At 36.6% G+C, this 24,517-nt stretch overlaps 1 protein-coding gene across 9 annotated transcripts in view; it reads left to right on the top strand.

Annotated features, from left to right (window-relative positions):
• The window catches only part of MEF2C (myocyte enhancer factor 2C), a 152,878-nt gene that overhangs the window by 59,081 nt on the left and 69,280 nt on the right, over positions 1-24,517 (top strand). For all 9 annotated transcript variants that reach the window (XM_060295997.1, XM_060295996.1, XM_060295999.2 and 6 more), the window contains exon 3: positions 17,070-17,273. In XM_060295997.1, coding sequence (XP_060151980.1) covers positions 17,070-17,273 — 204 coding nt within the window. The remainder of the gene's footprint in view (positions 1-17,069; positions 17,274-24,517) is intronic.

Below are 24,517 nucleotides of genomic sequence, written 5' to 3'. Positions count from 1 at the left end.
GGTCTGTATGCATCCTAATGTTAAATAATGGTTAAATAGCAAATGTTAATGGTTAAATAACAAATGTTTAACCTGATGTTAAATAGCAAATAATGGTTCCTGAGAGATATTACAGTACTGCCAGATCCCAACCATTGCAAATGGATAATGGAACCTACAGAACAGACACTCCTTGACCACGGGGGAGGAGAGCGTTTTGGCTGTTGCTCATTTACGCTGAGGAAAGCTAAGAGGACAGCCTCAGAGACGCCCCACCGGACTGTAATTTCCCCCAACACTCTTTCTGCCCTACTGTGCCTTTCTAGCTTCTTGGCCCTTCTAGTGAGACTAGAACTGATTCGTGCTTTAAAACTTTTTATTGCTACATGTGTAAATTATAACGAATAGAAGTTGTTATTTATGCCATCAAAGCCAGTATGCCATTAAGAGGTAAAGAAACTTTTTAGATTTTCAGATTTATACTCCTTTAAATTATTACACTTAAGGTACATATGACTTGAACTATGTTTGGCTGAAAATTGAGCTAAAGGATGAACAATGCTAAGATTTACGATGGATTCCTTCAGTGTTTTCCTACATATTGTGTATTGCTACAGGTCAAGCCAAAAAGCAATCATTCTGTCAATATAAAACCACAGTATTTTTTAATTGATTTATAGGTTGAAATTTTAAAACTGAAATATTGAACATCATATACCACTGACTATTTAGATCTTACTGTTTGGACTAGCACCTGTTTGGGGTGCAGTCAAAACTTTATATGAATTAGCATCTACACTTCATGAATAATGCCAGTTAATTTGGGGGTTCATGAAATTTATTGTATCTTCCTTTTGCTTACAAGGACAAAAGAAAGTTTTTGCGGTTGAATTCATGAGCTTTCATTATGCTTTATAAAGGAATATAAAACTTACACAGGCATGCAAGAACGTTAACACTATGCTTTTGAGCTAACAATTGAACGTTTTTTCGTAATTTAAATATAGTTGCGCCTACAATTGCTGTTACTCTCACCCATGTTAGAAGTCATGATAACTTTAAGAGAAGAAAACTTATTTAAATTCAGCTTAGTCACTCTTACTTTTTTTAATCCTGAAGATGAATTCCTTGGTTTTATTCCATAGAATTTAGGATCTGTGTAGTCTTTTCTTCGTCTTTAGGTTCAGTTGGCCCTTTAATTCAACACTCTTAAATGGAATTGGTAAAATTGAAGCCTTCCATGTTTTAATATATATTTCAGTGATTATTTTACATGGCCATTGACAAACTTAAACAGCCATCTTACTTATAAATATTTGTCATGCGTGCCTCTCTTCTACTGTAAGAGTGATCATAAGAGCCATTTGGGAGAGAGCCTAAAAGATGTAGGTCATGGGCTTCCCTGGTGGCGCAGTGGTTGAGAGTCTGCCTGCCGATGCAGGGGACACAGGTTCGTGCCCCAGTCCCGGAAGATCCCACATGCCATGGAGCGGCTGGGTCCGTGAGCCATGGCTGCTGAGCCTGAGCGTCTGGAGCCTGTGCTCCGCAATGGGAAAGGCCACAACAGTGAGAGGCCCGCATACCGCAAAAAAAAAAAAAAAGATGTAGGTCACTTCTGATAACCAGCACCAGCAAATCTGCAACAGCATGTCATACAAAGTGAGGAGACACCCCTAACCTAGGCTCCCTTTAAAGTATGTGTTCACATGTTGAAAAGAGAAACATTAACTGCTTTGCCCTTTTTGAAGCTTCCCCGCTGTAGACTCCCTAACAGAACCTCACACGATAGCTCACTGTCATCTTTTCTCAAAAGCGGTAAAAGCCTGCCCTGCCATTGCAAGTGTTTATTTGGCTATACAGAGCACAGGGTGTGTTTTTACAGAATAAGAAATACTGACTTAAAGTGTGAAATGAAATATTACAGAGCTGATGCGATAAGTTGTATATCATTGAGAAATAAAACTGTGGTAAAACAGAGTGGCTGACTGTTTAAATTGAATTTTGCCCTTTATTTTTCATTATGGCAGTAGCAACAGCTAAAAATCAGAAACTCCAATTGTATACATAAAATAGTTTAGGGGAGGAAAAAAAGTAACAGCTAGTTTTGTTTTTTTTTTTTAAATTTTCCAGAGTCTCCAAGTTTATGAAAACTACTTATTTCTCAATCTCTAAGCTAAACGAGGTAGATTTCTTAAGCTAGTATGTAAAAATAAATAAAATCATGAATTGTCAATTTGTCTTACGGAAATTTTCAGATAACTTAAAAGAAGCTACGTGTTCCAAGAACTACATATATATTACTCCATTTAATCTTTAGTAATTCCATTTACAGCTGAATAACTCATTTATTTATTAAATCAACAAATATCACTTGTTTGCAATGTGCCCAACATGAAGTATTCAGCAGTAAGCAAGAAGAATCTCATTCAGCTTATTGTCTGCCACAGAAGTCAGCCAACTGTTTCTGTAAAGGGCCAGATAGCAAATACTTTTGGCCTTGTGAGCCATGCAGTCTCTGTCTCAACTACTCGTCTCTGCCCTCTTAGTGAAAGCAGCAAAGGACAATGTGTATACAAATGAATGTGTCTGTGTTTGAATAAAACTTTACTGGCAAAAACAGGGGGCAGGAATGATTGGCCTGTGGGCCGTAGTTGGTGGACCCCTGGCCTGGTGGGAGGAACCAGACATGAAATATGCAAATATATAACAAAAATTCTGTTCACATGTGCTATGAATGCAGCTCTCCAAATGCTATGAAGGAATAACAGGAGGTGCCTTATTTAGATTGCGGGTGAGAGAAAGGCCTCCCTGAGGAAATGCTGAAAGATGGGAGCTAAAAGATGATTCAGAGTTAGGCAGGTGACAACACTCCAGAGGGAACAGTGTTTGCGAAGCTTCTGAGAAAGTAAAGAGCTTGCTAAGGAGTCTAAGGAAAGCCTATGGAGCTTGAGCCTGGTGTGTATAACTTTAGAGAGATGAGAGAAAAGGTTTAGATGCTAGGGAGGGCCCAGATCACACAGAGCTTTGAAGTCAGATAGTTAATACTAGGAGGTGGCCAAGACATAAGCCCAAATCTTTCAGATTCAAAAACAAAACAAGCTTTTCTCAATCGCGTCACTCTGCGTTCTGTATAATATAATGGCTAAGAGCATGGTTGTGTGTCATTGCTTTCCCCAGTTACATCATACTGCATCCAGTGTAATACCATGGTGAAGAACATGGTTTTTAGAGACACACAAACCTTGTTCTGGCCCTAGTTCTGCCACCTGCTAGCTGTGTGACCCTCCAGCAAGTGACTTAACCCCTCTGAGTTTTCCCTCATCAGTAGAGGTGAGATTAAAAAATAGTACCAAAAAAAAAAAAAATAGTACCCCCTTTATTGGGTCATTGAGATGATTAGATTGGGGGATAAATGTAAGGCACCTAACATATAATAAATGCTCCATAACTTTACCTGTCAGCTATTCCTGTTAAGACTCACCATTAGCTATTACAGTTAATGTGATTTCTATCAGAACAACACGTGTGCTGTGTAGCACAGTAAAGAATGGTACCTGAAACCTTCATTTCAATAGGGTGTTACCTTAAAAGGGTATCAGGAAGATGGAAGGAAGAGTGGAACAGAGTAGAGCTGGGGCACAAAGGAGCCTTTGGAAGCTAACAAGGGGCAAGAGAATCATTTCAGAGCAAGAGCCAGATGATGGCAGAGGATGGCTTGTGGACAGGAAGGAAAATCACACAGAACATTTATAGCTTGTGACGAGGATGGGGAGAAGTAGTTTCCCAATTTCTATGCTTGTGGGACTTATTTTCAAATGTATGTTACTGACCAAATTATTTTGAACTACTTATCACTATTTTTAATCACTTCTAGCTTCCAGCTTATTCTCACACTACAATTTCAATCTCTCCATCTGCATTTTTGGTTCTTACTTGTGAGTTACCTTCATCAGTTAGGCAATAATCTTACCCTCCTTCATATGGTACCAGTTGTTACTGTGCTTCTGAAACAGCCATATTTTTAAATGAGTTTTGTCCTCATATGACTCTTTTTGCAAACAGAATATACTTAGAAATCTGTTAAATCAAGAAGAAAGATATATGAAAATTAGGCATGCTTAACCTAAATCTGTTTTCTTGTGTGTTTGTATTTAAAATTTTCAGCTTTCCCACTTTGAAAGGATAGGAGAGGCAAACCCGAATTTATTTGTGTGACTTATTATAAAAAGACATTTAAATATTTGAATAACTACCAGAGAAAAATATTTGCCGAATAACACAGTTATGGCCTAATATAGTAAGTTAAAGAAAGGAGTTTATTAAATGTCTTAAGTTCTTTTCTTCTGTCAGACCTGGCACACTAACAGTTTTTGCCAGCAAACAAAATATCGTGTAATTATCAGTGCAGTAACTGGAGCACAAATTAAAGACAATTAGCAGCATTCTCTTGTTAATAGCAAAGGAGAATCCCCTTATGACTAAAGGGGATTAGTCATAGCTGTTAAATTTTCTAACTTTTTCCCTTTTCTTATGTCCTTATCTCAGTTTCTTTACATGACTTATAAATTATTTTAAATGGGCTCAGAAAAAAAAAAAACTGGAGAAATAGTTCAGTGTAGATGCAGCCTCTGACAGTTTCTACATACTGAGGTTTTTAAACTAAATCTGATATTTTCTAAACTAAACTGAAAAATAAAGAGTTGCCTTGATTTTCTCAAATGACTCTTCTTTAAAAAGAAGCAGATTTTACTCCTTACTCTCCCCTGTTTTCCTCTATTTTACGTTCTTCTTAGAATTTTAACTAAAATTTCAATGGAATTTTTACTGTAACATTCCTTCAAGGTGGTATCTAGAATACCCATAAATAAAAGGACTGATTACAGTTCTAAACTTGAGAGTTACAACCTAGTAACCGAATATAAAATTTGTGGAAGTTGAGATAGATTCAGTCTTTAAATGTGAGGATAATATAGAAATACAAATAAATTGCTTCAAGAAAATAAGTTTTTGATGAATTCTAAACCATGAGTTAAAGAACAGAGCCATCCAGACACACTGTTTTATTTTGTCATCTCCACAAAGAGAACGTCCAAACTTGTCACTTGCTTGTATGCATATCGAGCAAATGCACATTATTTGAGAGGAAATTATGCTTTAAATACTGTAGAATAGTTATCCATGTTATTCAGTGGATATTTAGAACCTTGCTTTAAGTCAAGTGAATAAAAAGTTCAATCAGTGCAAAAGTGTTGGGTTTTTTAATCTCTAAATCCAAAGTAAACCTGCAAATAACTCATGATAATGATCATTATACTCCTTTTCCCTCAATATCATTTCTTTACAGCTGACTGCCTCCCCTATACTCATATTAAAATTTTTATTAAACTCATTTTATAAAATGAGTAAATAAATAAAAGCAGGGTGTATCATAGTAATACTTTAGGACACAGTAATGCATCTCAGAACTGAATTGCAGGGTATATTGATGCTGTGCATGCCTACTTAAAGGTTCTCCGTGCATATAAGTTAAATCATTCTTTTGTTAATCTTAAAATCACCAAGGGGAAAATTTTTTTTTTTAGAGAGTTGAAATTAACTGGTGAGAGACTGAAAAAGAAAGCCAGAAGGGAAAAATGGCAAACTGTATTTTTGCGAGATTCCAAATCAAAGAAAGCAGTAGCCAGAGTACTCAGATGTATGTTTAACAGCTGTGACATCAAGCCATCCCTTTCTCTTCTGTTCCTATCAATTTGAAAACAATTCAGAAATGGTTTCCCCACTCTATAGTTGAATCATAGAGATAGTGCACAGCATACTTTCTGTACATCCCATGTTGTGTGAGACTTTTTTTTAATTGGCATATAGTTGCTTTACAATGTTGTGTTAGTTTCTGCTGTACAGGGCAGTGAATCAGCCATATGTATACATATATCCCCTCTTTTTTGGATTTTCTTCCCAATTAGGTCACCACAGAGCACTGAGTAGAGTTCCCTGTGCTATGCAGCAGGTTCTCATTAGTTATCTATTTTATGCATATTAGTGTATATATGTCAATCCCAGTCATGTGTGGGACATTTTGTACTTACACAGCTAGATCTGTTCCTTTACTGCCAAAAAGGTATTGTCTCAACTGCCATCAAACTATTCATTAGCTTTCCTTTAGTAGGAAGTCCAAGAGAGGCCAAAATGTTCACAAGGAAAAGCATAACTATCTCCTCTTGAATTCTGTCACTGGATTTAAGATAGAAGCTCCTCCTTGAACTTGAGGGCTTCAAGACTTTTTGTTGTTTCAGTTCTAATTTGTGTATTTCACATAATTTCCATTTAATTAACTGTAATTTAGAAATATTCCAATGCTTATATTTATTGTGTCTCAGTCATTTTGTGTAGCAAGTTGACACGGAATGGCACCTTCCACCTGTAAGTGCATACACACACCATTCTGTGTGCTACAAATCCCCTTTTGCTTTGCAAATGCCCGAACTTTGTATGACATTGTATTACTGAGAAACCAACACTAAAAATATTAACATTATAAATAGACCGCATAAACCAAGAGGTTTCTTCCAAACTGTAGATTAAAGAACATGTTGCTGGTTGTTTCAAAAGCCATGTACTTTGCAGTCTAGACTTCCTTTAACATTGTAATTTATTCACTTAAAATGAGCTCCTTCTTAGTAAGAGTATTTTTAATGTTGACATCCCAACGTAGTCTTACTGAACACAGTTGGAACTCCTGCCCCCGCCAAGAATAATGGCTTTGTTTGGAAACAAAACAAAACAAAACAATGACAACATTGTTAGTTAAATTAAAGTAAATGAAATTCCATAGTATGGAATATGTATTTGTGTTTCTTTTGAAATATGTTGGACCATTAATAGGAAAAGAGAACCAATCTAAATGTTTGGATATTTGACTTTTAATTTTAAGTTGGAACAGTTTAGCTTAAGAAATCACTAACATTTAAGTAACATTTCAACAAATGTAACTGTTTGGAAACTACAACGGAGACCGCCTCCTGCCTTCTGTCTTGCAAGGATTGATTTGGAAGGCCCTGAGGGAGAAAATATTGGAGTTAGGAGGTAAAACTGAAGCCATTGTGGAAAGGAAGAAGTTACACTCTTCCTGTTATGACAGGAAACATAGACAAATGTGCTTCCTGAGCATTTGCTCAGCAGGGAATGAAGTAGTCTTTGACCTTTACCTTAGGTACATTTTGGCTTTGTTAAACTAGTAAACATGTTTTTGCCCCCAAAATATTAATCTGGTTTATTTGATTCTTTTCAGACTCAAATTATATATTTCATGTACATGAGGTATAGAGAAACAAGTATTTATTTTATGACTGCATCTGCAGACTGGATTTAGAATGTAAATCAGCCCCTTAACAAACCAAGCAAACCTCAACAGCATGTATAAAAAAATTTAAAACATATTGTGTTATATATAGTCTTCTCTTTTTAAAATCCAAAACATTCTTAGGCTTAAAAATGAACCACAATAAAATGTTTTAAATCCTAAATTTAATAATTATAACTCATCATCTACCTTTTCCTCATGTACATAAATATATCAGAAATCAGCTATGACAAGTTTTAAAACCCAGACTTTGAATTTGTTAAGACGCTCAAGTTTATTAATATGCGTTCAGTTATTTAACTGTAATCTAACCCATTGTTTTATTATGTTTCCTCGAAATAGTGTGCAATGCACAAGATTTAAAGTCTTATTTGGGTGTTTGGGGTGTTGACTTAGGGTGAGGGGTCGGTAGAGTCCTAAATTCCACATGCTAAGCCCCCTATTTTAATCCTTCTATCGCATTCAGAATTTTAGGAACTACTGCTTGAAACCCTTTGGAAATCCTACTGCATTGCAGTGAAATGCGGCTCAGTTTGCTGAAGGCTAACGAGGACAATAGTCCTCTTTGCAGCAGAACACACTGCTGTCTCATCCTCGCAAGTTATGCTGGAGGGTTACAAGCACATGGTAGCAGTCTGCTTAAAAGAGTCCCTCACTGCTCTTTAAAGAGCCTTTCATTTATGGTGGCAGGCCCCGTCATTGTATAAAGGAGCGCTTGTCTAGAACACAAGTCTGCAGTGGCACTACTTCCTCCCACCGAGAGTAATCATCAAGCCTAAAGCTCGCAAGCCTTTCTAATGACAGACTGAATTAAACAAAATAAAATTGAAGAGGAATACTTTAGAACAGTTGCACCATTACTTACTGTCAGGAACAAGCCAGGGGAAGAAAAAGAGCATTTAAGAGGGCATTTCCCTTTTTTTCAATTAAAGATTGTCGTTGCAGACTCTTGACTCCATCCCTAACCCTTTAAACACATAGGAAGACCTAGCGACTCTGGATTAGAGAGCGCATTGTATCCGTGAACTGCCCATCTTGTCCCTCATTAGTCACTCCTTTTCCTTAACTAGGAGGAAACTGGGAGATTCTTTAGGCTGTGGGTGAGGAGGGCTGGATCTAAACTATTTCCATAGGATTACAGTTGTATTCCTCGTGACTCTGTTTGGACGAAAAAAACCCTGATAAAACCTCAAAACTTTGAAAATACAATTAGCTAGGTATATTAGTCCCAAACGCATTCTAAAATTATGAAACTAATACTACTTTACGATTTAAAGAAACGAGTAAAAAGTTTCCCCACTCACTGAGCAGACTCACTGATAAGTTCAATAAGATCAGGCTGAAAGAATTCTGATTGGTGGGATGAAGTATTGGAGACCCATAGGTAAAAGTATCCTTGCTTCCCTTAGTAATGCATCTGAAGTCATTTAGAGTTAGGCCTCAGTTATTCTCAGAGATGTGAATAGCTGCTGTTTCCAAAGGTCTTTTTCTTTCATTTATTCTTTCCTGTAAGGTGCAAGGACTCCTACCGTTAAAATATGGTAGGAAAGTTCTCCTGAGGTGACTTTATGAATGGAGCCAGGATTGGGAGGGTGAACAGAGGCCTGCGTGTGGTGTGGAGACTCATGATTAAATGCCCTTTCTGTTACACAGTAGTCTAACTAATTTCTGTGCCCTGTAGGAAATGATACAGGACTTGTCCTCTGTTTTAGAACTTGTTATTTACATTGACTGTGTGTAAATCAGAGACCCACCTTTTTTTATTCTGGCTGTAAACAGGCTTGTATTTGCTACCAACCAAAATGCCCCTCATTCTGTGAAATTTAAGTAAACATCCATAAATATAGAACTAGTGTGTGCCCACTAGTGCATGCATGTGGTTCTCACTGGCTTTAGTGGGAATGTCTGGAGGTCTGAGGGCAGAGGTAGCTGCAGAGTCCACACAAAAGGAGCTTTGGTTTATTGTCAGAACCTAGAAACCAACTTCTTCTCAATTTTAGTATTATTAGTATTATTAGTTTTATTTTAACCTAGAAAGCTGTCCTTGTACTAATGAATAAGTTGTACACTACCCTGCTGTGCTCATCAGAATTGCTGACAGTTCTTAGTGTACCTGTACAGTGCTTGATGAGTGGTTGGAGGGGTCCATGCTGTACTGACCTTCAGCCCCTGAAATGCACAGTTGTCTAAGAGGGAAGGAACACTGACTAATGGAAAGAAAGATGGATTTTGTGTGAAGAGGGTTCTATTCCTAGTTCATCAGCGACTAGTTTTGGGAGTGTGGATAAGGCAGTTCATGCCTTTGTTTACAGTATCATCTGAGAAATGGGGATGATAAACGGTGCCCAATAATAAGTTAAAAGAGATGCTGTCAAATGGAGCAAGGTAGCTTAGAAAGTCTTTGAAAACTTCTTAGAAAAAAAGTCACCAAATAAAGTCAACACTCTTATCTAAAAACAATTATAAAAAATACGATATGCTCCAATTTCACCAACAAACCCACACACAAAATTTGACGCAATCCAGTTTTTCTCCTATTCATTTTTACTAAATGTACATTTTTACTATAAGTTAATGTGACAAAAAAGAAAAATAACTATGTGAAATTTTCCTCTCTCAGTGGCAAACTTCTTATTAACATAATTTGAGCGTGCATGGAAATTCATTTTTAGCCATTCAGTTTTGATTGCCAAAAAAAATGAGTAATTATTCCATCCATCTATCCATTCATTCATTCAACGAATATTTAGCCAAGTATTGTTCTGGGACTTCAGGTTACAAGAGCAGACAGGAGATGTTCCGGGCTTTCAAGGGAAGCTTGAGGTTTAGTTGAGAGAGCAATCTTTTACAGTACGTAACAAGAAGTGACTGAGCCTGGTGCATCATAAAAAAAATACTACCTACCTTGTATAGTGTTTCACAGTCAACAAGTCACTTACACTTGTGTGTTCCTTAGTTTAACTCTCATCATAACTCTGTAAGATACCTGTCATTACCTCCACTTTACAGGTGAGGAAACTGGGGTACGGGTAAGTTAAACAATTTACCCGAGCCCAAGGACACACGGCTCATACATGGCAGAGCTTAGACTTGATTTTCAATTCCCATGTTTTTGCTTCCACAGTACAGAGCCCCAGTGATGATGCATATATATTGCCTCTTTTAAAATATTTTAATGTGAATTTGCTATTTTATCAATCTGGACAGTTGTTTTTCTGTGCATTTTCAGCACTATACCTAATTTAATATTGTCTACTCCAATTCTTTACAGTCTTTTATATCTCTTCTAACTACAAAAAGGAAGTGATCCAGTTTTATTTCTTGGAATATTAAAATTAGAATGACTATGGTAACATATTGATGAGATTGAGTAACCAAAACCTAAGACATTCTACAGAATGAAATTGCAGAAATAGATTCTTGTTATAAACTGTATTCCATTCACTGTAATCTTCCCCTTTACCCAAAGGTCTGTGCTACGTAGGCGTAGAATCTGAACATTTAAATCTGGAATAAATCTTTTAAAGGTGTCTAGTCCAGCTTCCTGTTGAATTCAGGAATGCCCTCTAGACCTTCCTTGATATGCAGCCCTACGTGAACATGTTCAGGAATGAACTGCTTCTTACTTCGTGGGACTAGATCCACTCTTGGACAGTTCTCATCACTAGGTTTCCCCCTGTTTTGAACCTCTTTATGATTTTCAGCAATGCTTTCTAACTCTGCTCTATAGAACAAAACAGAATAACTCATCTGCCTCTTCACATGGCCACGAAGTCTGCAGATCTTGGAAAGTGTTTGGCATTTCTCTTTTAACTCTGTTTTTCTGGGTTAAACATTCCAGGTTCCCTCAATGATTTCTCCTGCAAAATTATTCTCAGACCCTACATCGACCTGTTTGCCATCCTATAGATGCTCTAATTTTGTCGGTGTCACTCAGTGTCTTCTTAAAATTCTCAGAGCTGAACATAGTTCCAAAGATTAGTTAGTGCTGACTAACTAAGAGATCATTAGGATAATTAGTTCTCACTGTCGAACACTATAACTTTAGATCCTTTTCCCAAAAACAGCTATCATGTTAGTTTTCCTCCAACCTGAGATTATGTAATTCTGTTTTTTTTTTTAATACGAATGAAGACTTTAATATTACCTCTGTTTCTTTTCGTTTGTGACCCAGCTTTCTGTAGAGTGAGCTATGTATGTATAAAGACTCTACAATCTACTGAGTTATCACCCAGATTTGTGTAGTGTGTGGATCTGATAAGCATGCAGGCTACATCTTCATCTACACCACTAATAAAAATGGTGCCTGGGACAGGAAAGTTACTCTTGAACTCTGTGGCCCTTTGCAAGAGACTGTCCTTAAACTTAACACCAATTAATTAATTCATATTTAAATCATCTACATTACTACTAGCTAATCTCAAATATATAATATTGTGATGAGGATTTCATCAAATACGTTGCCAAATACATGTTCTTTAAAAATCTGATCTCATCAGAAAGTTCAGTAAATTTTTGCTTAATGAATGCAGTCATCTGAATTCTTAGATCCTCCCCCCTTTACCTCTGTATCCTGTGATTGCAAAATTCAGTTTTTACCTTCACACTTTTCTGTCCTTCATGATGAGTCATCAGGGCAAGGAATAAAGACCACTTTCCTCTGAACTTTTTGAATTATTTTTTTCTTTCTTCAAGAAAAGTAAAACAATAAATGGTCAAAAAGACAAGTTTAAAAATTATCTACTTTTAGCAGAAAATTTTATTGAGACATTCGGTTTAAAATAGAGTATTTCCATTCCGTAATCCATTCGTTCATTGAGTATCCATTGGTCAGTCTTTGTGAGGCCAGAGGTGGGGTTTTCAGGGAGCTCAAAAAGCCAGCAGGAGAGGCAGGCTCAAACAACCAATCAACTCTGTAATATTAGAATAAGTCTCATAATAAAGGTTTGTAAAAAGCTCTAGAGGATAACAACGAAGGAGGAATGAGTGTTATCTGAATGTGACAATGAAAGCTTCATAGAAGAAGTTGACATTTAAAGGAAGCCTTACAGCACCATGGGAGCCTGCCAGCGGCCAGATGGAAAGGGGGAGGGACGTAATGCCATGATCAGCTTTCTCTGAGTACAAGATAAGAAATAACCAATATGGTAGGTTTCATTTCATATTCCTCTTGATTGGGTCAACATCTACTGTTATTTTTCTTGCTCAGTCTAGAAGAAGGATTGGTCAGAAAACAAAAACCGAATTCACCCAACTCTGGATAAAAATACAGTTCAGGTCATTACACATGACTGGAAATATAACATTATTAGCCAAGGAATACATTTTGATTCAAATGAAGGAAATTCCTTTGGAGCTTTAAGGAATTAAATGACTGTTGTTCCTCTAGCCATGAGGATGAGACATGAACAAGGGAGATATATATTTACATGTAGTAGAAGCCCGAACATCCAGCACCAATGTCTGATGTGGAGAACGCTCAGTCAGTATTGGTCGGCACAATGTTTGGCATGTAGAAAATGCTCAATAAAAATTGCTTGAATTACTTTCATGTTTCTGTAAATAGATTTTCCTTATTTCTTTATAAGGAATATAAATTGTATGGAGCTGTATTTAATGAATGTTCCTTTTCTCAATTTCTAATTCTAATTTCAATTACTGATTCATACCTAATAAGTTCTAGAGTAATTGTCAGCATGAGATGTGTGATTGTGATGCCTGCCCTTGTGCTAGGATTTAAAACTCGAGGTTAATATAGAACTTAATACTGAATGTCTTAATAAAACATCATCATTACATTTGAGGCTGTTTCAAGAGGTAAAGAAAAAAAAACATAAAATGCTCAATGTTTACAGAGTAATCTTGCTTTCCATACATATATTACATGTGAAGTCTCTTTAATTTTGAAAACTAAATGTAAATTATAGTGCCCACTTAAATAATATTGGTTTTATTGCCTTCTTGGTGCACCTTGATTGATGTAAACAATGGAAAAGAGCATCTCTTTGCCTAACTGCTGTAAAAACAGTTTTCCATCTCACCTAAGGTTCAAAATATGTTATTGAAATAGAAATGGACTTGTCCCCATTACAAACAATTGTCAAGTTATGGAAAATGTAATCATTACAATGCATTATTATATTTAAGTATAAAAGCTCTGAATTGCAATCTTTGTCATTGAGTGGCATATTTTAAATGAAGGGTAATATCCCAGTTCTCTTAAGAAAGCTTAATACTGAAAAACAATTTTATCTAACTGTGAACAATGAGAAAAAGCATTGTAAAATACATTTTGAGTATGCTATGAAGAATATGAACATAATACAGAATTAAACTTAGTGCAATTAAGAGTAGGTCTTGAAGATATTTTCTTAAATGCTTTAATATAGTCATTGTCATTTCAGTTTGCAGTTTTAATGAAAAGAAGCCATATGCACTGACTTTCTGACAGGTATTATTAAATAAGTATGCATTATCCAGCAGCCTATTTGGTTACACAAAAGTTGAGGAGTACCTAAAAGTAAACAAGTAGTGGCTTTAATGATATTTCTGTGCTGAAATGTACTTTGAGGGTGAGTGTTGTAACGTGCTAAATTCTGAGGTTTGAGTACAACAGAAACCATACTGTATCGAGACATTCCACCTAGTTTGTGGTCATGAGAGTCTGATTAAAAGTGGTTTTAGATATATGAAAGTATTTTGGGTCAGTGCCTTCCTTCTGCGTTGAACGTACTCTGTAGCCTACTTCACTAAACAAAATACCAATGTGCAAGTATATTTGCATGACTAAGTTGCATCTAAGAGAATTCTTAAAAGACATTTTGTATAAATCTGTATAATTAATGGTGATACTTTTTATCCATTCCAAAAAGATAGCCTTTATTTAGCTCATTCCTAATACCAATCATGACTCATCTGAATGAACCAGAATAAAAAAAGTTTCTAAAGTAGTATGATAATCAGATATGAAAATAAAACACTGGCTATGTTTTATAAGAACAGGTTAGTAAGACAGTCAATAAACATAAAACAGAAGGTGAGACACTGGAAATAAAACACTAGCTATATTTTATTAGAAGCACTTTAGTAAGACAATCAATAAACATAAAACAGAAGGTGAGACATTGGCAATCATTACAAAGAAAAATTATCCCAGTTGCAACGTAAATAACATATCTGAGTAGATATTGACTAGCCGATGTGGGCGGGTAAATACCTAAATGCTGTATTTTCCAAAGAATGATCGGTGGGAATTCCATAGTTCAGCTTTATCTTTCTATCAGGAAGACTGTAGTAAGATCCTCAAATAGCCTTGATCAGGACTCTTTGAGCCACTAAGACAGGTGTATTTTGTAAGTTCTTTTCCTGTAAGTCAACTAAGAAAGGGATGGGAACTAAGATTTATTGAGCTTCTACTTTAAACACAAAGCTTGATACTGTACATATGTTATTTTATGTAATCCTTGCAGCAACCCCACAAGCAGGTGTTATCTCTGTTTTATAGATGAAAAATCAGACTCGGAGAAAAATCAAATTTGAAGAAGTTAAGTGAATTTCTCATGACTAATAAATAGCAGATCAGCATTCAAATCTAGGGTCCCCTGAATCCAGACCCCATGTTCTTCCCTTTCTATCATGCTGCCTTCAGTGCAGATGTGATTAAAGAATACAATCATTATTAAAGTGTAGATTTATCTTTTTAAAATTCTGTTTATGAGTTGCTAAATAAAAATTCGGTGGGGAAAGCTATCACAGTTTTATATAACATACATCACTTTGCTATTTCTAAAAATAGTTTTCCCTATTTCGTTTTTTATACTACAGATTTTTAATGTGTGCCCATATGTCTGCTGTTCTAGGCACTGGAGATACAGCAGTGGGCAAAATAAAAATGGTACATGCCCTTGTGGAACGTGCACCGTAGTGGAGGAGACAGACATTAAACAAATGATCACACACAAAATTATACAAGTTATAAAATATGATAAGTACTATAAGAAAAAATAAAGGGGTGATGGGTAAAACAATAAGTATTAACAGAAGTGTGGGGAAATGAGGAGACCAGGAAGTCAGCTTTTCTGTCTGCTAGTGCACACTTCCTGTCAACACATTTATTTAGGCGTGTGGGATAGGGGACATTCCAAGTCCACTCAGCGGTCTCTAGTTTGGGTGACTGAGTTTATGGTGAGATGGGGGACCCAGGAAGGGGAGCAGATTCGAGGGTGAAGGTGAGTTTGGGCTTTGGGGGTTTGAGATTCCTAGGACTTTTAGATAGACACATGAGTGGAAGACATCCGTGGGGTGGCTGGAGACAAAGAGAAAGAAAAGGAGCAGGACTCTAGATTTAGGAGTTACACCCGAGTAGGTAGTAGATAAAACTGAGCTGACCTCTGCAAGATGGGTTGGATTTGAAGTTGAGGGAAAAAATTCAGTTATTATTTTCAAAGGTGACTATTTAAAAGTCAGTCAGCATTTCCCAGGGTAGATGCCTCAAAAACCTGGTTCAGAAGAATGATAGTAAGTGCCCCTCAAAATAAATAAATAAGCAAAGAAATCAACGTTCTGTCAGCAGTAAGTTTGGGAAGCAGGTTAAGGTTTAAAAAGTTCCTCAGCCTTTAATATACCGCTGTGCCTCATTTCCCAAACACATTGGACCATTGAACTTTCTGTCTTAAGGAGTATTTTGTAGAAATAATATTCTACAAAAGACCTGCTGGGAAACACTGGACCATGAAGTATAAAGGCTTATACTTAAGAATGTTCATGGTTTTTGGTGGGCAGACTGGAGTTTAATCAAGAGAAGACTGAAACCGGGGATAGTAAAATGCATATTTGCACTGGCAGGTAGAAGTATTTGAAGCCAGAGAGGGGAGCTGTTGTAGCCGGCCCATCAGGAAATGGCAGTGACAAGAGTAAGGTTTTGAAGATTAGGATGAATCGAGGAGGGAATGGTTTCAGACAGGGAGATCGTCTAGGACAGGAAGCTGATAAAGACATGAATGATAGAGATGCCTGGGAAATAGACAAGAAAGTGTGAACCTGAGAAACATTTTGAGGGGAGGAATTGTCGGACTTGGTAATAGATTAGAGTAAAAGAAGAGAAAGGCAAAGATGGCAATACAGTTTCTGGCTTGGGAGAGGAAGAAAGATACACAGAAGAATGAAACCAAAGCCCTAACAGAGTTATGGCTAAAGCACTTCCCAACTCCCTGCTGGATTTCTAGAAAACAGAATACAACTCTGTCTGAAAGTACAGTCAGATCCCTTCAGCGTTTTCAGTTCAATGGCATGAGACTAAACAGTTTTGAGAAATTTTGAACGTAGATCTAAAATACTGTGTTCATAATGTCATGTCCAGTCTTCACGTGGCCCAAAAATAAGCTCCGAATTTATAATTAAGAAATATGCTAACCCTGCTGAAATGGACTCTTTTAAATCTTGAATTGCTCAAAGAAACATGAACAGTTCTCTGGTCACCTTCATTGAAATGCCCTACATTAAATCTGGCATTTACAGTTTCACATTCAGCAGCAAGCTAGAAATCACACATTTTCGAATTCTAAGCAGAAATTAGTTTTAGATTTATTTGCTTTCTTTCCAAATGTGTTAGTGCCCGAGGGCTCTGACAACAACACACGTTGTTTTACAAAGGAAAAAAGTACTGTTTTATTTTTAAAGGCTTGCTTTTTTTTTCCTCTTTAAAAAAACGTGTCTGCTTTCTTTTTTCCAGGTGACATTTACAAAGAGGAAATTTGGGTTGATGAAGAAGGCGTACGAGCTGAGCGTGCTGTGTGACTGTGAGATCGCGCTGATCATCTTCAACAGTACTAACAAGCTGTTCCAGTACGCCAGCACGGACATGGACAAGGTGCTGCTCAAGTACACCGAGTACAACGAGCCGCACGAGAGCCGGACGAACTCAGACATCGTGGAGGTGAGCGCGCATGCGTGCCTGGCGAACCGCAAACAGGCAGAGCCACGGGTGTTCAGACCTCCCCCCTCCCTTCCCCCCCACACAAGCACATCTTCCTTTACCTAAGATGTTCATATTCCCACAGGTGTACCCAGGTTTATCGCCCCAACTATTACTCCAACCTCTCTCTTTCTCAAAATGCAAGTTAGAGCGGTATGATAATAGGGACTACATGAATCTGGTCCTTGCTAGAAATCAGGCGCCTGTATCAGATTATTAACCTCATCCTTCAAGAGTCGTCATTGACGACCGCAGTGTCAGGCCGCCAGAACGGGGAAGTGTGGCCAGGGGATGGCTCGCCCACATTTTAGATGACTTCTCATGATTTCTTTTAAGTATATGCTAGTTTCCCAGCAAAGAAAAAAAATATTTAAAAATGAGCTCACCCCAACTTTTCATTTGTTTTTCATTTTATGTCTCTTCTTTCTAATTCATTCTTCCTAATGTAATCATGCTGAAGGAGTAAAGACAATTATTCTCCTAGAAATCTTTTCCCCCAAATTATATCATTTAATATAGCACTGTTAATATACATGGGATCAGAAATCTGATGGAAATGAATTTCTAAATGTTACTTGGTATTTTATCAAAGTTAGATTTAAAACATTGTTCCATTGTGCCAAAAATAAATAAGCATGGCGTTGAAACTCAAAATATTTTTGATTTGTTAGCATAAGTAACATTGCTGTACAATTTTAAATGCTTCTCACGTGTATCCTATTTAAATGTTATTGCCTTATAGTACCCTTTATAAGCAATGAATACTAAACCAAAAAGGAAGAGGTGTAATGAGGTATATGTCCCCGTTATACAGATATAATGCCCCCCATCTGTCTGTTTTCCTCACCTATCTATCTCCTTGTGGTTTCCTAGATTGTGACCGCTTTCCCAGAATTAAGAGAAAATAAATGCTTCGAAAGTGTGTATTCAGCATCAATCTGCCAGAATACAAGTTATTCTTGCCATTGCTTAAATTGTTTAAACTGGTGTAAGAAAAATCTAGTTCTGATCAAACTAATCCGCCTCTCACATCCATCTTCTCTTTACCTGTTATAATTGTCTAAGATTAATTCTCGTTTCTTTGCTTTTATTTGGAAGTTTTTTTAAAGTATTGAGCTGATCAATTAAATTTTTTTTAGCTTTTGCCTAGTAAGGCCAAGCAGATAATTTCAGAAAAACAAAAGTAGATGATGAGTAGACCTAATGTGGTGTGTATTTAAAATACTTTCAGATTCGCATTACAACACATTGAGTTTTTCATTGACTGATAATTTTAATTGTGGGCTTGCCTTGATCTTGAAATTTAAGATCATTTATAAAACTTACCTAGTATGTATTTCAGATAGTATTTTATTCATGTGCACATATAGGTGTGAAAGTACATAGACATAAATATTAACAGACAGTTGTCAGTTGTCAAACCTCATGAGTGCTTTCGTGTGCATGCACGCACATTTAACATAAGTTCTGAACGGAAAACAACTCTATACTCAAAACTCTGCCTCGTTACCAAAATCATTACAACAACCATTGCAGGGTAACAGAAAAATCTGAATTGGAATTTGTCATCAGATTTGAACTGCTCCAGTTCTTAATATGATGGGAAGTGCAGTAGAACCATATTAAACTAGTCGAAAATGTGTTGACTTTTAAAATTTGTTTTCTAAGGAGTTTAAAAATCTATAAAATTGTATTGTGAGGGCTTTGCTCAGGAATATACTATGTGGTTTAAAGGAGATTTAAAACTTCACATACTCTAGAGATTTTCATATTCTTGGACAGATGGGTATCTGAGGTAGACTTCTTCAAGGTCATGAGAAGAACATTGGGTTGAAAGTCAAAGGGCTTGCACTTTAACCCTTGCCTTGCACACTCTTACTGGGTGACATGAGCTACTTCTCCCGGGGCGGGGAGCAGTTTTCTCATCTCAAAAATGAAGGCAGTGAATTTGAAAGTCTGTACAATGTAATTCTTTAAAAAGCAAAAAGAGAGCAAAGTAGCAACGCCACTATTATCCTGCACTTAACATCAGTAGATGAAAGTTGTGAATCTCTCAAAACGACATTCTGAGGCTCCTAGACCAAAACTAGAGATGGTTTGATTCTTTGGATGAAAATAACATATAAGTCTAACACGCTGTGGGACTGCCCTGCTCAACTACATGAATTACACAGTCTTCACCCATTCGGCTTTCCCACACTTTAGTAATAACTGAGATGATGGAGAAAGAAGTAAAGTGGGACCCCTAAGCTTGACAAAGTTTATACCATAAAAATACATAGAGTACTCTCCAAAGTGCATTTCACTAAAATCAGTATGCTTGAGATACTTGGTGGAGAAGAGGGGATCTGGGTAGGAAGCTGCGTTTTTAGCGAGTTTCCCAATTAATTCTTATACACACTAAGTTTGAAAACCTCTAGGAGACTAAGACATAATTGTGTTGGAGGCTAAGAACTTGTGATACATCAGCAACTTGAGAAATCCATTCTTAGAATGGATCTAACACAAAGTTGAAAGTTAGGGTAGTTTGCTACTCCTGGGTAAAATTTTAAATCCTATTTATTTTAATTTAATGTAATACAGTTAACTGAGTAAGTTTAATGAGGAGCATAATATGTTTCATGAAGGGTCATTCGTTGTATATTTCCCATTTGGACCATTACCCCTCTCCCTTAGCCTTCTGAAAACAGTTTACTCACAAGAAAAAAAGATTGGCACAGAGAGAGAAATAATATGATTCGCAGCATTCAGACTGAAATACAAATTTCTGGGCCATACCAGAGTAGTGTTACAAGGTCATAGGAAATTGTGCAGCACGTGGGTGTTGAAAAAGATTCCTTCTTTTAGCAAAAAAGCTCTTTGTAATTATCATATCTTTGCTTGATAATTAGCACTACTGTTACAATGGCACAAAGACTTACAAAGACTTAATAGACAAACTGGGATCTTTTTTTATTATTATTACATTATAATGCAGCTTGAATATCTGTTTAGCTACAATATATAAATATGCCAGATTTTGTAAATGTGTTAAATTTTTAATCCATTGGTTAGAAAAAAAACAAAAAACAGTTATTGTATTAAAAGCACTTCCTTTGAAGAAAGTCCATTTTATTTAACTCTGTGACAAGTATACTAGATACTTATCCAAAATGCTAGCGTGTGAGGCTGTGGAAATTCAGTAGAGGCTCTGATGGTATTAAGGAACTGCCCCCTTCATCTCTTCCACCTGTCTAGCTCCACTCCTGGTTCTCTTAGCTGCCTTCCTGCTCTCACAGTTGATGCTGAGCTCTATTCTGGAAGGCGATGTGGGGTTGAGCCCTTCAGGATGACCTGAAGATCGCAGATCCCATGGAACATGCTGTAAGCCCGTAAGGCCATTCCTTCACTCAGTGATGATTTAGCAGGCACCAGCTTATGCTCAGCACTGGTCATGGAATTCTGAACCAGGAGACAGGCATTTGTGTTAAGGATATAAAAAATATATAAAAATCAGCTTGGAAACGATTGGAGGGCAAAGGAGCAATAATCTCTTTAATGTAGTACAAGCTACTGAAAGGAAGGCTTAGGCTAAACAATTTAATAAAACTTTCAAACAGGTCGTTGATCACCAGATCATTCCAGGTGACCCTTGGAGTGACAGAAGTCCCAGACAGGTCACCTCCATATCCAGCACATGTTTTCTAACTGCAAAACCCATATGGGAGCATCACTTAGCACCCTGCCAGGAGGGAGCCTCTCACCACTCAGTGACTCAGTGATTCTATTGAGCTACTCATCTAGTCTGGGCCAATGGCTAAGAGACTAAGTGTGGACGTGGAATAAAACACAATGCCCCATGCTGCTCCCTGGCAAATCAAAAAGATGGATGTAACACTTATAGAAGGAACCTTTGATCCACAGCTCTCTCAGTAGAAGATTATTGGCTTTTTTCTTTTTCAGATGCAAGGATGGGCAAGAAGACAGTGTGTGTGTGTGTGTGTGAGAGAGAGAGAGAGAGAGAGAGAGAGAGGGAGAGAAGAGCAGGGGCGGGGAAGAAAGTAAGGGGAGAATGAGAGATGATATTTACGTGAAACTTTATTTTCTGTTACCTGATTCCTGTTTAGATTTAAAGACTTCTAAGAACAGTTGTTCCAGCAAAATGTCTCCTTGCACAGTAATACTTAAGGCCTGAATTGGGTCTGAAAAGGCCTTAAAATAGCTTATAAACTTCAGTGTTCCACAGTGCTACTGGAGGTTATCAATAAATTAACTACCTTTACATAGTTGGTGAAAATTAAGAACAATTTTTGTAGAAAAGCAAATGCAGTAAATAGTGGAATTGGACTTCTTTACAAACTCTGTATTACAAAATTCGTAAGTAGATGTAAAATATAAAAATATGTCTCTTTTACTTGAGCTTTCATTGTATCTAACCCAATTAAATAGGTTCCAGTTTTATACTTATATAAAAATATAGATACATGACATTATTTTTATGCATACTTTATAGATGCATATTACATAGCTGCTTTTCTTAAAAGAAAAAGCACATTCACTTATTTGTTTGGTCATTTGTTGAATTTTCATTCTTTCATGTGTTCACTGAACAAAGATTGGCTGAATTCCTGCCATGTGCTATGTGCCATGGAATGCCTGGAGATATGAACATAAACAAGGACTCTTGGTCCTTAAGATTGCTCACAAGGCCATGCATGATCTGGCCCCTGTATTTCTCTTCCTCTCTAGCCTCACCTTTTGCTATTTCCCTCCAACCAAACCCCCCCAGTTCCCATCCTATACTCAAGCCACCTAGTGATGTTTATATCCTTCAACTTCTCCAAACTTTGTTTGTTTTGTCTTCAACATTCCTTACTAGGCCTTTACTTGGCTTTTATTTATCCTTCATTCAAGTCAGGTCCCAATTTATACTTTTGGAAGTGTCCTGGAGATGCCTCATAACTTGTGTTAGGTGCTTTTCCTGTATTATAGTCATAATATGTTCTATTTTCCCTATCAAGGCACTGTGGAAGCTGTTATTCAATTGCTTGTTCCACACTAGGTTTTAAACTCCTGGAGGGCGGAGACTGTGCACATTTTGTTTACTGTTACATCTCCTGGGCTTTAATGTGAGGTCTAGAGAATGTTAGGCCATCAGAATATATTTGTAGAAAAAAATAAACAGGGGAAGACAGTTATAATAGGATACAGCCACATGATTATCATACAGCATAATGTTATTCATTTAAAGTATGAAAAATATTTGTATAGCTCCAATGAAAGAGTTTATTAAAATTTTATAAACTTTATCAAAGCACAATCAAAAACTACAGTAATCTAGACCTGTGCCATCCAATACAGTAGCGACTAGCCACAGGCGGCTAGTGACTGTCAAGTGGGACAAGGGGAGATGTAGAATGCATTGATATCCGGAAAGTTCTGTGAGACAGCACTGGTCTAGACTGAAAGATGAAAAGGGAGGCATTGAAACTAATGGTGTTTTCAAATCAACACCAGGATTAATCCTTCAATATGAAATTTGAGCAGTGCATTTCAGAAGTGAAGAACTGTGTAGCCTTGAGATTTTAGAATCCAGAACATAAGTGTTCGAGAGACACCAGTTTGGAACTAAACACTCCTCATAAAACTAAAAGCACATTTTACCCCTCACACCAATAACCACGCGGTCGATCGGTAAACTCACTATCTGGTCTGAAAGCACTTTCGAGTTGTCCAGGCTGACAGGGAGCACGAGCCACGTAAGCTAGGTAATGTGTGCTGTTTTTTTTTTTTAAATGTGAAGCTTGTGAAGGGGAAGATGGTTAGGTCTTTCTTGTTGCTGTTTTAAACTTACTTGAAGCAACGTGGGCCAGTAATTTAACTTTATAATTAGTAATTAATTTCTTTAGAAAAGCAGTTTTTTCAGAAACTTAGAAAAATAATTTTCTTGAGCTACATTAAAAATTCTTCTTAGGTTACTATAAATTATAATTAAAATAGTTCTTACTGCGAGTAGCTCAGTAACTCTGCCCTGTCCTCTGTTAAACCAAGTATATAATTGCTTTTCAATAGATAGTATTGAAAAATGAAGAAAGGATTAGTATATTCTGTAAAGATTTAAACCTTCACTGTTGAGGCTTCTAAGGAAAATGAGAAAGAAGTGATTTTTGTCAAAAAAAAAAGGTTTTGTATATTTCTCCTAAATTGTAATGCTCATTTTTGTTTATATATCTTTAAAAGACTTTTACTAGTCCCTGTAAATCGTATTTATATTTGTTCCCCAAAGTCTAAAAGGAGAAACGTGTCTAAAAATATATTCATATTTCTCATTTCTATCACAATGGATTTTTTATATGTCAAATTTGAAAATCCATTCCTTTTTAAAAATAATGCTCTTGCTTAATTTGCATACGTTTTGTAAACATGAAAAGCTGCTTCACATCTCAGTTATTAAGAAAATCACTGTTGAACAAATGAAGTGCGTGTTAGATTACTTAAGTTATATGCACAAGGCAATAAAACTGAATTTCCTCTCATCTCTTTCATTGCACAGCTCTAATGGCTTAATACTAACTCAGAGTCAACAGAAAATTGTTTAATAATAGTAGGAGCAGAAAAGACAATAGGTTTCAAAATACAGCCTTTTGTCAGTAGTGAAACTGCTTTATCATTATCAACATCACCATTTTATCATGATTATTTTATATGAACCACCTTGAACTGGAGCAGACCAAAGTCCTCATAATTTTTTTTTTTGTCAGTACCTGAAAGTGAAAGGGGGAAACATATTTAGCCTGGATCATAATCATCAATATTTAGTGATACTTACAGAGTTCATGGCATGTAGAACTTGGTGTTGGACAGCACATTTGAACCAAATGTTGCATTCTAGCCCTTGATAGCCCCTAGGTAAAAGTAACATTGTTTGGTTTAAAACATATCAAATAAGATATCAAAGAGAAGATCATCTTTACTTCCTCAGGATTGGTATTAAATATATGGCTGTGAAATATTCAAAAGTGAAGTTTTAGGAACAATTTCAGAGCCCTGCCTAGAGTCAGAATAGAAGATAATGAGTTTTTGATCAAAGGATGTTTATTATTTCAACTGCCTCACTGCGTTTTTTAAAATTATTATTATAAATCTATTTCCCTTCCCTAAAGGAAATGATGATATTTTATTTATCTCTGTAACTCCAACTGCCGCTCAATGTATGGCATATTGTA

Source organism: Globicephala melas, chromosome 3 (genome assembly GCF_963455315.2).
Source record: "Globicephala melas chromosome 3, mGloMel1.2, whole genome shotgun sequence".
Classification (NCBI taxonomy): Eukaryota; Metazoa; Chordata; class Mammalia; order Artiodactyla; family Delphinidae; genus Globicephala; species Globicephala melas.
The sequence above is the reverse complement of the archived record's forward strand: the minus strand, read 5'-3'. Positions and strand labels throughout refer to the sequence as shown.